Consider the following 13,234-nt stretch of genomic DNA (forward strand, 5'->3'; position numbering starts at 1 on the left):
CCATTATCTGCGATTAAGAATTAATTTGATCATTACTGAACTAATCTGCCTCGTGATGACCGCGCGTGGAGTGGAAGCCGGCTAATTGATTGACTAATTGATTGGAGGTGGTGGGGGGGCTGAGGTGCACGAGTGTATGTGTGTTTGAGAATAGGGGGGGGGGGGCGCACCTCCCACCACCGCCCCCCTCCCAACTTCACCACCCATGCTCTCTATGTGTGTGTGTGTGTGTGTGTGTGTGTGTGTGTGTGTGTGTGTGTGTGTGTGTGTGTCCTCTGGTTGTGTCTGGCTGCGGGACAGCTGCGGGGCTTGAGCTGGCGTTTCGGGCACATTATCCCTCCTCTTTTACTGCTTTGTAAGGGAGCCCCAGACACATTACAAATGGTCAGCTTTAATCATCATGTCAGCGCCATTCCCGGTAGCTACACAACCGGCATTTGGTATTAAGACAGGCTGGAAACGGGAGAGGACGGTGGACGATGATGCTGACAGCAGATTTTGTCGTCGTCATCCTCATCATCATCATCATCATCATCATCGTCGTCGTCGTCATAGCAGCCAGACTGAAGCATCTGGATCCACGCGTAAATACCGTCAACTGGCAGCGAGGCCAGCAGCTGCTAAACGATCTTAACAAAACGCTTACGCAGGGGAGGCTTTACTGAGAGGGGGAGGAGGAGGGGGAGGGGGGGGGGGGGGCAAATATATGAGGGCAATCAGGGTGGATGCTGGATTTATGGTGGTTACACATAAGGCGTGAAATCTGCAATGACAGTTAAATGGGTTTATTTTATATGCCGCTCTTTTCAAACAAAGACCTTTGTCAGTGCAGCCGCCTACATCACTTTCAGACGACTTTTGCAAAGTGAGATTAGTTCATCTTAGAGATAGTGGACATAACAGGCTGCTGAGAATGGACTGGAGGCTACACGTTGTTGTTTTTTTTATGTCCGAGTTGGCGTTTATATGGGCCCGGTCGTACAGGCTGAGTTTGGCAGTGTGGTTGCCTCTATTAGTATGGAAATGTTCATTCTCGACCCATGTTTTCACCGAGGCCTGCACGGCAAAGGCCCCAAACAGCAAGCAGCGGCCCTAAATTCATGCTCTATCACAATGATAGGTGGTGTATGGCCGCCCTACCGCAATAACAGAACAAGATCTTTACCAGGAGAGAAAGGTCTGAGAGAGACAGATGAAGTTATGAGGCGCTTTGATCTGGGAATCAAGCTTCGATAAATATTAAACAAAGACCCTTTACACGTGTGTATTATGATATATGGCTTGTCCAACTCTAGAATAAGGAAATTACCAGAGAAAATGATATCAATAAATTTTCTAAGTATAAACGTTGATTATGTTTCGATTTTCATTCAAGAAAGCGGGGCCTGCTCTTTTTTCAGGAGGCGGTTGGTGTGCGTCCCCGTGCGCGCTTGTGTGTGCGTGTGCGTGTGCGTGAGAGAGAGAGAGAGAGAGAGAGAGAGAGAGAGAGAGAGAGAGAGAGAGAGAGAGAGAGAGAGAGAGAGAGAGAGAGAGAGAGAGAGAGAGAGAGAGCTGTAAACGCAAGCAGAGCGCCTGAGCCCTGGAGGTGTACAATTTATGTAATCTGAGTGTGGAAATGAACTGGGTAATTTATTGGAAAACACAAAGTCAGGAAGATTGGATCAGTACAGCCTATCCAAGGGCTCCTATCCATCAAGTTCCAATTAACAACCTAACCATTGAGTTTTAATGGCTTTCCAATCTACTGCCCTGATAGACTCATCAATTCCTCGGGGAGAAATTAAGAAAATCGACCGCCCCTCGGCGTTTCAGTGTCATTCTTCACAGCAACTATATGTCAAATTAAAAACACAATTAAAATTTAAACTGTTCCAATCAGACGGTGCCCCGCAACCTATGTTTCACTTAATAGAACTTTGATGAAAATCTGATGCTCGCATTCAATCAGGAAAGCAAATTGGACGGATTTAAAACAAGATTTCCTCTTCCAGAAGTGTCAAAAGAGTTGTTAAAAAGCATGAGCCCTGACGCGTCACACCGGGTACACGAGGTGCTCAGACCACTTATGTTTGGCCTCTGATTATGACAATATACTAATTTTTTATTTTTTTACCAAGGCCTATATCTGGATCCATTTGCTGACGCACTGAGCCAACGTGAAAGGTGTGTTTGATCTGCAACTTTTTCTTCACACACATTCACTGCCACGTTTTTTGCCCGAGGGAGCCACAGGAGGATTGTTGTTTGATGTGATGTGTAAGAAGAAAAAAAGAAAAGTAAAAAAAAGTAAACTAATTTTATGTGATGGTGTAAAATATATATATATTTTAATCTCATCTCTTACTGGTCAATTGAAATATCACTGGAATCACGTGATGTCGGTCTTGGCAGGGCACCGTCTGCCAATCCCTCATGGTTCTCAGGGGAGGGGGATCTAAGCCTGCCAGAAATGCTTCATAACAGAATCCCCTTTGATGCTGTAAATAAATGCTTTAATCTCCGCAAGCAGACTTTAAGTCCTTGTATAACTTGAATTGTCCCGCACACGTGTGAGCAGATGCCAGCGGTTGCAGAAAAGAGGCTATAGCGTTACGCAAGGTGGTCGGGGCCACTTGTGTGTTTCTAAACTAGCACTAAAACCGTTGATATGGCTAAAAATGACCCATTCAGCTCTCCATTTTAATGTAATACAGAGCGGTACCCGGTCATGTCCTTTTGCCCTCGTTCCTGCAAATGTAGGCTACTTTATCTGATTTTGGCCCCGCTCCCTATTCTCCTTTACATAAAGATGTAGCACAAATGGAAATTATCGAGTGGTAATTTTTTCAATTTATGCGCGCAAATCAAGGTCATAAGCTGAGCCGAAGCGGCCTGTGAACGTTGCTCTTACTTGTCGCAATGTGCTGCAGACGTTTACGGATCGATATGTGCCAGAGGAATAATACCATACCAATCTATTAATTTGCAGTAATGGGGCCGTGTTGAGTGTGCATGGTAGGTACACGTCAATACTTGGGTGATCTGACGATATTTGAATGAACCCTTTGTCTCTTGATGAGGTCATCATATGGGGTTTATAGATGACTGATTCATTTCCAATAACTATATCAAGCCAACAGATGAAAGCAGAAAACGGCCTTTGAGATTCCTGAGAAATTCGCGTGCCTCATAGCTGATCCATTCAGGGTTTAACAGCAACGCATTTATTCATGGTAGTAATCATTTAAATTCAAGTCCAACATTTTGTATTTGCGTATACCGCAGGTGACAGAACCTGCAGAGTCTGCGAGTCAAACACACTCTGAGTGCACTACTGAACCAGGCTTTGTTACGTGTTGGTGTTTTAATTAAAGGGAGCATGCAGAAGCAGCTTGTATAGATTCTCTGCAGATGTCTACAAGTGTCCACCTGGACACGGTCACCTGTTTACTGTCTGCAGGTGGATTATTATCAAGTGCAAAGATCCGTTAAAATATTTGTTGATTAGTAATTAATTAATTCATCATAATAATTGTGCTATTAACTGACAATATAGAAATAATTAATATATTATTGCTTCTTCTTTTTCTTTTTTTTCTTTTATAGCTGCGCCGAGTTCAACAGAGGCTGTTAACTTATTTTCCTCATAGTCTCCTCCTCTTGGATTGGATACATTGCTCCCCCCGACAATTTACCCATTTCTGTTTGGGGGAAGTGGGAGAGGGACAGTATGCAGTAGGCTACATAGCATTTAGTATAGAATATAGGGACGGTAAAAAAAAATTTTTTTAAAAAGTCATCCTTAAACTTGTCCTTGTTATTATCTTGAAAATCGAAAAGTGATTCCGAAATATTTTTAGTGCAATTGTATTAATTTCCATTCATCTTTTCAGATCACGCTGCATCTTGAATCAACGTGGAAGACAATTAAAAGTTATCATATTCGCTCAGAGGTTGTTGTTTGTGAAGCAGGTTACTTTGCATAAACACCAGCAGCATTCTCCATTTTTTATTATTTACTGACTTTGAACTTATTTACTTAAATTAAGCTATACACACCTAATGAGATAGAGACAGTCGCATCAAGTGTCCAGTGACACTTGTAGGATCATGTGTTACAAAGTACCAGTTTTATTAATTTATCTCCAGTTTCAAATGTTACACCCTTTTTTTTTTAAGTATTTCTCAAAATAAGCTGTTAAAGTATGATTACTTTCACTAAATGTATCTTTTTGTTTGTTTGTCCAATTTAACTGGATCAAGAATATTTTCAATGTGCTAAAATATAAAAATAGAGCAGCCAAACTGAGGGCTTATATCACCAAACAAATTGGCAATATTTGAAACCCACAGAGAGAGAGAGAGAGAGAGAGAGAGAGAGAGAGAGAGAGAGAGAGAGAGAGAGAGGAGAGAGAGAGAGAGAGAAACGTTTAAAAGACAGCAGCACATACTCAGAGGGAGTAATGTCCTCCTCTGAATACATTACTGATAATTTTGGCAAGATGGTGGCAATTACGCATCTAATTGACCGAGCCACTTTTTATGTAAAATAACGTTTTTAAAGTGCATAACAGTAAGATGATTACAGAAACCCACCTGCACAAGCTCCAAGTGTGTGTGTGTGTGTGTGTTTCTTTCTTATCAGTCAATACATGAAGACTGTGTAAAAAAAAAAAAAAAGAGAAGGAAGGAATAAAATACTGTTGTAGTGACAAAAAAAATGAAATGTGATGATTCAATTTGAGTATTTTCACATCCTCTGATCTAAAAATCGTGTCTTTTCATCACGAATACAGTGGAAATTATATAAATCTGGAATACAGATCACACGATGCCGCTTCCTAAAAATGTAAGGAATATTTTCCATTTATTTCACAACATGATTCAGCAATACAATATCAAAACCTTGTTTTTTTCTGTACAAAGAGGCCGCAAGTGGCAGCTCCTCCCCCCCCGCTCCTCATTAAATATATACATTTACATATTTTGTACACCAGTGTAGTCGATATTTTAGTAGATGAAGTGACAGTGGAGCTCACACTTGTGCTTGCAGGACGTGTCCGTGTAGAGGGAGCAGGACTGAGAATCACTAAAACTAAACAGAAAGCTACATGGCTATTTTTTTTTCTGTTTCTTTTTTTTTTCTTTCTTTTTTTTTTTTTTTTTTTACAGTTGAGAGTGTCTTGATTGTCCCCCGTCAAGCGCTGTGAAAAAAAGCAACCAAAAAAAAAAAGGTTAATATTAAACAAAACAAAAAAAGCCTGATGAATAATCCACCGTGGATGACAACACATGGATTCATTCATTCACAGCACACCGTCAGTGTATTGCACATAATCGTTTTATCAGTTCTGGAAATGCAAATTAAACCAAATAATTGTCAGATGATACACGGGCCCGCGCCTTTAGGCCGTCAATTTTTGTAAACAAGGTTTAAAAAAATTGTACATTACACAACATTGTCCTGCCATCAACAGTCATGGTGTAAAACTAGTGGAAAATAAAACCATTAAAACCCTCATCAGGCAGTATAAGCAGGTGGACTCCTGAGGTAATAATTACAGATAATAATAATAATAATAATAATAACAATCATTTTTAATTGTCTGATCACGTGTAAACTGCACCCTTATGGAAAATGACACAGGATATTTGCCAAAAATTGGTCCATATAAGCCTGACAGTGTGTCTCTTTTCTTTTCTTTGTTTCTTCATTTAGTCAGTTGTACAAAAATATTAGGATATGTCTTTTTTTGTTGTTGAACTTTTCGCATTAGTTGATTTTGGAAATAGACACCAACTTGTGCCGCAGTTATTTTCAAACGGGTCTGAGCAGCGGCACGGATGTGACGATGGGGTGGGAGTAGTAGACGCCGGGGTGAGGGAAGGTGATCAGTGGCTGGCTCACGGGCACGTTGGCAGCGGTGCCCCCGCTCTCTGAGGCCGAGCTTTCGTGGTAAAGGATGGGCACCCGGACTATCCTCTGCGCTGCGGCGTGGCTGAGGTTGGCGGCCTCCAGCTCCGCGGCCAGCTGCCTTTTCCACTTGTTCCTCCTGTTCTGAAACCAGATCTTCACCTGAGTCTCCGTCAGGTGCAGGGACGCGGCCAGGCCGGCCCGTTCCGAGCTGCTCAGGTACCGTTTCATGTCGAAGGTGGACTCCAGCTGGAACACCTGGCTCCGGGAGAAAACCGTGCGCGTCTTCTTCTTGCGACACGGCTTCTTGTCATCGTCCATCTTCTTCCACTCCCCCAGCTCGTCTTTTTTGGTTTCTTCCGTGTCGCTCTCCTCCAGGATTATCTCGTCGCCGCTTTTGTTGTTGTTGTGCTCATCGTCCTCGTCGTCGTCTTTGGCGTCCGGCTCGGATTTGAGTACCAGGTCCGGCGAGTCTCTGTCCGTGCCCGAGGTTGGAGAGGAGTCTCTGGCTCCTTGTTTCTCGGTGACTGGAATGGGGGACACATGATGAAGGTTATTAACAGTGAGGCCTGATGGTGTCTGACTTTCTTTTTCTTTTTAACAACAGCCTGTTGATTCTGGACAGCCTGCGGGCTTTGGGAAAACACCCCCACACAACATCCAACTTACAGCACCGTGTTCAAAAACATGCCTATTCACATTATCACCTCTTATCTATTAAAAAGAACCCAAATAAACTATCCAGTAACTGTGTGCTTGTTTAAGCTTAGTTGTCGTTTTTAACCACCGGTCACATAACCTCTTTGTGTAAACAAGTAGGCAAAAAGAAATCCCATTTGACTTTGCATGAAGGCACGGTAGTGTCGTCCATATCAGGGTGTTTTGAATCCCATGTGAATAAATCACAGAAACTGGCAGGTAAAGAGCCTGTCAGTGGCCAAACCTCCGGGGTGAAATGTTCACAGTGAGCGCCAACAGACAAATCAAAAGCACGCCGCGCATCGTCACCCTCATCCGATGATTTGATGATGTCTACTTCATTTTATGCACAGTGTGTCACTTTATTGATCTATTATCCTATATCACTGCTTGCATGGCGTTACAAAATAGGCCTGAATAAAGGACAAGGCGCCAGTTTACTCAGTGCCAAAGACAACCAACGTAATATTATTTCTCATTAAAATGATCCAAGATGTTCCTCTTATTAGCTAAATATCAGAGGAGGACGTCCAATCACATTATTAGACACTTGCACATGGTCGTGAAAAATGTGTTTGTCATTAAAAAGAAATAATTTCCTGTAACATGTGCCTCTGTTTTAATGCAGAAAAATAAACTCCAAAGTCGACATGAAACTCAAAGGTTAAAATGACTTCTGCTACTCTGCCTGGCTCATATTGTGTAATAGATAATATTGTTTTCTGTCCGGCTTACCTTCAGTTCTGTGTAGGTGGGCGGATGAGCTGAGGGCGTAGGGGTACCACCACGCCGAGGTGCGCTCCAAGTAGTGGGCCGGTAGACTGAACCTCTGTGCGGGCAGGTCAAAGCGTGGAAAGTTGAATTCCCCGACCTGGGAAAGGGAAAGTCCTCCCTCTAAGGCCATCTTAGTGGCAGCCAGCATTGGTTTAGGTTTGGACGGTTTGCTATCACAGTTCAGCAGGTTCTTAATGAAGAAAGGAGAGTCCTTGGCCGAAGCGCACGTCTCTTGCGTTGTCTCTGGCATCGCTGTGGCTGTGGTCTGAACGCAAAGGACCACGGAAGCAAGAAATCAAAAAAAAAAAAAAGAAAAACAGCGAAGCTGACTTACAGACTGTTGATATCCTGGCTGCGATGACTCCCTGTGTTATTCTTCTCGACGGGTTTTAACGCGGAGACACGATTTCTCACCCGGAGAGCGCGTCAAAACAGACGTCCTTCTAAGGCTAGAAAAATAATAAAATAAAGATGTTTGAGCGGTAAAAACAGGTACAAACACGGAGATGTCTCATCCAGGGCTCTTTCGTCAAAACGCAAACTGTGTCCACCGTGTCAGTCAGTCTGGCGTCTGATGCTAATGATGAAATAAAAATGTCATCCAAGTTAAATGCGGAAAGTATAGGCGATTGGGCATGTACAATGGCAAATGGGATTAAGGGAGAGACGGTGAGTAGAGAGAGAGAGAGAGAGAGAGAGAGAGAGAGAGAGAGAGAGAGAGAGAGAGAGAGAGAGAGAGAGAGAGAGAGAGAGAGAGAGAGTCCTCCCCTCTCTGGCTGCAGGCTGTGTGCGCTCGCTCCGTTATTGGTCTCATACAGTCCAATTAGGCAGCAAATGAACACAGGGGCAGTTAGCGCCAAAAAGAAAGGTTTGGGATAAGCGCCTCAACACGCAATTCACATTACAGTCATACACATATCTAGTTCATTAGTTTACTCATAATTCAGTGATTTTTTTTTAACATTTGGTCTAGTGATACATTTTGAAGCTCTTCTTATTCCTCCCGGCCTTTTGTTGTTGTATGTTTTAATGTTGTCTTATTTGTCAATATACATGTATTTAACTTCTAACTTCTTAAAAAGTCTATGTGGTTCAAAGAAATAGGAAAATAATAATCCAGTTTACAGCTACTCACAGGCGTATTTTAAGCTTGCATTGGTTATCCAGGGCCCCAGTGTGATGCATTTGTGTCCGTCAAATAGATTCAGTTTAATTTAAAATAAAATAAAAATTAAGTAAATTATCTAAAAGTGTGTGTGTGTGTGTGTGTGTGTGTGTGTGTGTGTGTGTGTGTGTGTGTGTGTGTGTGTGTGTGTGATTAACAAATTGGCCATAGCAGCAATCCAACAGCACGTATACCAGATTTAATACCCAACTAATCAGTAACTAATATTAATAGTAATTCTTATTTATGCAGAATCGTCTCAGACACAATATGAAAAAGGCCTGAGATCAGGCTGCAGCTACTCAACGTGTCACCAATAGGCGATTAGATTCATATTTCTAATTCATTGATTTTCCAGCGAGGGCCACTTCCACAATGTCTGCGGGTCGCACAGTCACTTATCCCCCCTAATCGATTTGGTTAATTCATCCCTCAGATTGCACTCTTTGTAAATGTGCTATGTATATTCGCTCATTGATATTAATTGACTTGTTAAAAAAGCAGCCCGGTTGGGTGGATGGCGGTAGATGAACGGGGAGACAGCGTCCTCTGTGGGCAATGCGGATGAAATGCAAGTGTGTACGCATGTGTGAAAAGAGAGAGAGAGAGAGAGAGAGAGAGAGAGAGAGAGAGAGAGAGAGAGAGAGAGAGAGAGAGAGAGAGAGAGAGAGAGAGAGAGAGAGAGAGAGAGAGAGAGAGAGAGAGAACTGTGTGCATGTGTTAGGATAAGTCACCATGCTGGGAATCAATGCAAGTAAATAAATTATCCACCAAAGTGACAAAAAAAAGTCCAAAAATAGGGCAAATTTCCTCCTTTTACCCTAAAATGTGATTACTATGTGACCTAACTGAGATACTCATTGAATTATATGAATTATGATCACCATCATCTGTTCCCTGAAGACATTCATTAGCCATGTGATATGCAGACATAATGAGGGGTGTCAGTGACGAGGTAAAGGTTGTACTACGGTGCCTTTTTCCATCATCTTGAGAGTTCCTACATGCAGCGGTATGTCCATGTGTTAGTAAAACACTTGTCATTCATTTAGTGTGCGGCTCAAGTGGAGATATCCTGTTACTGTGATGTAATTACCATCTTTCCTTACATAGTCACCATGACAGGTAATTTTATGGCACACTCAAAACATGAATATTTGGTTGGGATTAGATAGTTTGCGAATAAGGACAGTTTGAATCTAAATCTCACCAGGAAACTAAATTTGCTTCACTGAAGGTGGTGATGGACAGAGTGTAGATTCTTATATTTGAAATTTTAACTCCAAATACATTCATTTTATTTTCTATTATTTTATAGTGATAGTGTATCAGGTCCCAGTTATGTTCATATCCATAAAACCATTTCTATTCACACTATCACTATTAAAGGTATTAAAGGAACAAAGTAAATCCAGCTCTACACACATTGCCTAACATACAGTAGTCGACATAGCAAACAGGAAACCTTGAACAAAAAGATAAACCCAAGTCGTGAAATATAGATATTATTATTATTATTAAAATGCTTAAAATAACTTATAACTTCTACACAATTTACTTAACCTATACCAAATTAATAGAGCAGAATATTTGTCAGTAAAGTAGCAGAGAGATTTGTGATTCACTGATATCACACCATCCGTCTTCCTTGACAAAATACATTTTCTTCGTGTCAAAATTAAAAATACAGTTGTCCGAGATGATTGTAAATAATTCCAGTGGTTTAAATTTAAGTTATGGATGTGTCACAATATTTCAGAAAGATGAAGGTTCAGGTGGAGGATGTCAGAAATGAATAATGGCTGGTGAACATCTGTGTAACCAAAATGGTGCAAATAAAATAGTGCAGATATATATCACTTGTCTCTCTGTATTATTATTTTAACAACTGAGTAAAAGTGACTCGTGTTTTTGAAGGGCAGATGCAAGTCTACATCAATATTTACTCCGTATTTAAGACTTCTAACTGTGGCTGATGGCAACCCAACTCATATTTCACTGAGGATAAAAAGAACCAAACAGATGCTAAGCCTGAAAATAAACTGCACAAACTAAGATCCTGCAGTCTGCACCATAGAAAATACAGTTCATATTATGCATTGATTAGAAAAATGCAGTAGGCATTGCCCAAAGGCCATATTGGCCTTCTGAATGCTCCATAAGTCTATTTTTGTTGCTCCTCGGGTAGGTTACTATGACTTTTATATTATTTATTTCAAAGCGCCCAGATATTGATTATTTCACAAGGAAAAATGACAAATGGCAGGAGGGAATGACACGGTCAGCAGGTTCTATTAGAGAAATGATAGTGTTGCTCGTGGTTTGTTAAAAGGTCCAGTTTAGATACTTTATAGGTTTACATCCATCATCATCTAATGAAAAACACGCGCTCTGGTGACAACGGCCCTGTGCAGCCAACTTCGCTTTGTAATTGCTCCCATATTAAATATAGATTTTTGTTTTGATATCTTGTGAGAATTCCTTTCTGTGGGTCAGAGCTGTGATGGCATGGAAGCAACGGCAAAAGCTCAGGGAGAGAAAACTGGAGGGGAATAAATTGAGAAAAATAGGTGGGTATGAGATGTCGATGGTTGAACTGTGATTTTTGAGTTCTGAGCAGTGGCGGAGGGAGTATTCAGATCCTATACTTATGTAAAAGCTGCAATACTGCATTCTACAAATATTCCATTATGAGTAAGACCATTGAAAATGTCACTTAAGTAAAAGTAGAGGACTATTATTGGTCAAATGTAAGAAGCATACTCATAGTCACCGTTATTGTTGATGCATTAATGTGTAAATAGCATTGTACTGTTGTAGTTGGTTGAGATAGAGCTCATTTTAACATCTTTTTTCGTTTTGCTTTTCTGTAGCTACAAAAATAATTATATTTTATAAATGGTTGATATTTAAATGTAAAATCCTAATCTTCAATGTTACTAGCAGCTACAGTCGTCAGATGGATGTAGTGGAGTAAACAGTACAATGTGTTGTGAAGTCAGTGTATTAAGGAACGGTACTTGAGTAAGTGTTATTACTTTCCACCATTGGCTCTGATGTTGTGAGTCTTTATACCAATTTAGGAATTGGTAAAAACTAATAATTTGGGTTTATTTTAATAATTTAAAAAAGGATCACATTCTGCTGCTTTATCACTCACCTTTGTCATAACATATCTACGCACAATCTAATAATGAACAATGACTGTGGCTTAAGTAAACATGGATTAAGCTGATCAAACACTATCCATGCATTTAAGCTTTTCCAAACATGTTTTCAATTGGAATGAGGATTTGAAACAGGAACTTTGCACACAGTCCTGTTGGACAACAAGATCTTAGCGTCAAACTGCATCAACAACAGACGGCAGCATTCATCACTGAGAGCCATCCACCTCTGTGTCCTTCCTGGACTTTTAACTGGGCACTCCTGTTGGAACGAGCCATTAAACCGGCGAAGGCCACACTGAGATTGCTTAGATTTAAGTATTGCATTTAACTTGTAAAGGAATTGGTGGCCCTCCACTGACCCGGCAAGCTTTAATTGGGATTGTGCAGGTATTGATTGTAAGTGGCCAGGCGAATCTTGAATTACAGCGTGATTGGCTTTTACTCGGCACTGTGCACCAGCCAGTCGAAGGAGCTCAATGTCATTCGGGCTGGAGCACTTCAGTGGCCACTTGACTACAGGGAATCTTGTTACTTCCTGTGTAAACAGGAAACAACATGTATTTAAGATGAGGATGACAGCTCTTTTGGCAAATGTAACACGAGGCTGTGTTACCAGATAAATGTGTGATCACTCCCTTTTAGAAATATCCTGAAAACATGAGTATATGAGTAGATGTGAGCACATAGAGGGTGAATACTCGTTTTTATCTCTCCTGCTATCATTTTATCTACATTTTATCACTCCTTCTTCCCCTTTATTGTTTCTCAGCAGAGATGATGACCTCTGTAGGGTTTGGATGGAAACAGTCACAGGAGCAATGTAGCCTTTTTTCTCTATTACGAGCAGCTTCTTCCGAGCCCTGCAGGCACCCAGCCTCAATATCCACTTTCTGTACCTCCAAAAATCTTCCCTGGATTGTCGGTGAGTCTGGGCTTTTTACCCAGCCTGCCTGTATGTGTCAGGGCAACAGAAAAGTTCTCATCAGTGTCAGCCTGAGATATAGATATGGGCTGGGTAACAAATGGCCAAATGCACAGGCAGCAGAGCAGACCATCAATAAAGCAATTTCTTGTGTCATAACAGCCGCGCTTTTCCTAAAGCCAACCTTTCAAAACTTTTCCCTCTGCAAATCGCTGCAGCCCCACCATTAGAGTCCTGCCTTGTGAATTTAATGGATTCCGTACAAATAATATTCCACCATAATGGAAAAGGTTGAAGTCACTGAAGACAGATGAAGTCATAAACACGTATAATTGAGAATCAAAGACCGATAAATTTTAAACTGCTATCCATTTTCTCTTTTTAGATGATGATCTATGTCACTGCGGCTGCAGGAAAATGGAAGAGATTATGGGGGAAAATTATAACAATAAATTTTCTAAACATACACCTTGATTATGCTTCGATTTTTTGGAGGGGTGGGGGGGGGGGCGGGGGGGTTAGAAAGAAGGCTGGGATTGCTAAAAGCTTGCTGGCTAAATGGCACCATAAAATAGGTTCCCTGCTCTTTTGCCTGCAGAGCGTAGGCATGC

The 13,234-nt window shown here is 41.3% G+C and overlaps 1 protein-coding gene across 1 annotated transcript; it reads right to left on the reverse strand.

Moving 5' to 3' along the window:
• Positions 1 to 5,797: 5,797 nt before the first annotated feature.
• hmx3a (H6 family homeobox 3a) lies at positions 5,798 to 7,881 on the reverse strand. The gene is made up of 2 exons (XM_062430713.1): positions 7,328 to 7,881; positions 5,798 to 6,420 (listed from the first exon to the last, which is right to left on the reverse strand). The coding sequence occupies exons 1-2, from the start codon at positions 7,614 to 7,616 to the stop codon at positions 5,798 to 5,800; spliced, it is 912 nt and encodes a 303-aa protein (XP_062286697.1). The 5' UTR covers positions 7,617 to 7,881.
• Between the last annotated feature and the right edge of the window lie 5,353 nt (positions 7,882 to 13,234).

Source organism: Scomber scombrus, chromosome 12, assembly GCF_963691925.1.
Source record: "Scomber scombrus chromosome 12, fScoSco1.1, whole genome shotgun sequence".
NCBI classification, from domain to species: domain Eukaryota; kingdom Metazoa; phylum Chordata; class Actinopteri; order Scombriformes; family Scombridae; genus Scomber; species Scomber scombrus.

Bases quoted from the DNA above. Each gene is read 5' to 3' on its own strand.
- hmx3a (XM_062430713.1), bottom strand. From the start codon at position 7,616: ATGCCAGAGACAACGCAAGAGACGTGCGCTTCGGCCAAGGACTCTCCT. The intron at 6,421-7,327 runs GTAAGCCGGACA...CCCCCATTCCAG, and splicing joins CCACCTACACAGAACTGAAG to TCACCGAGAAACAAGGAGCC.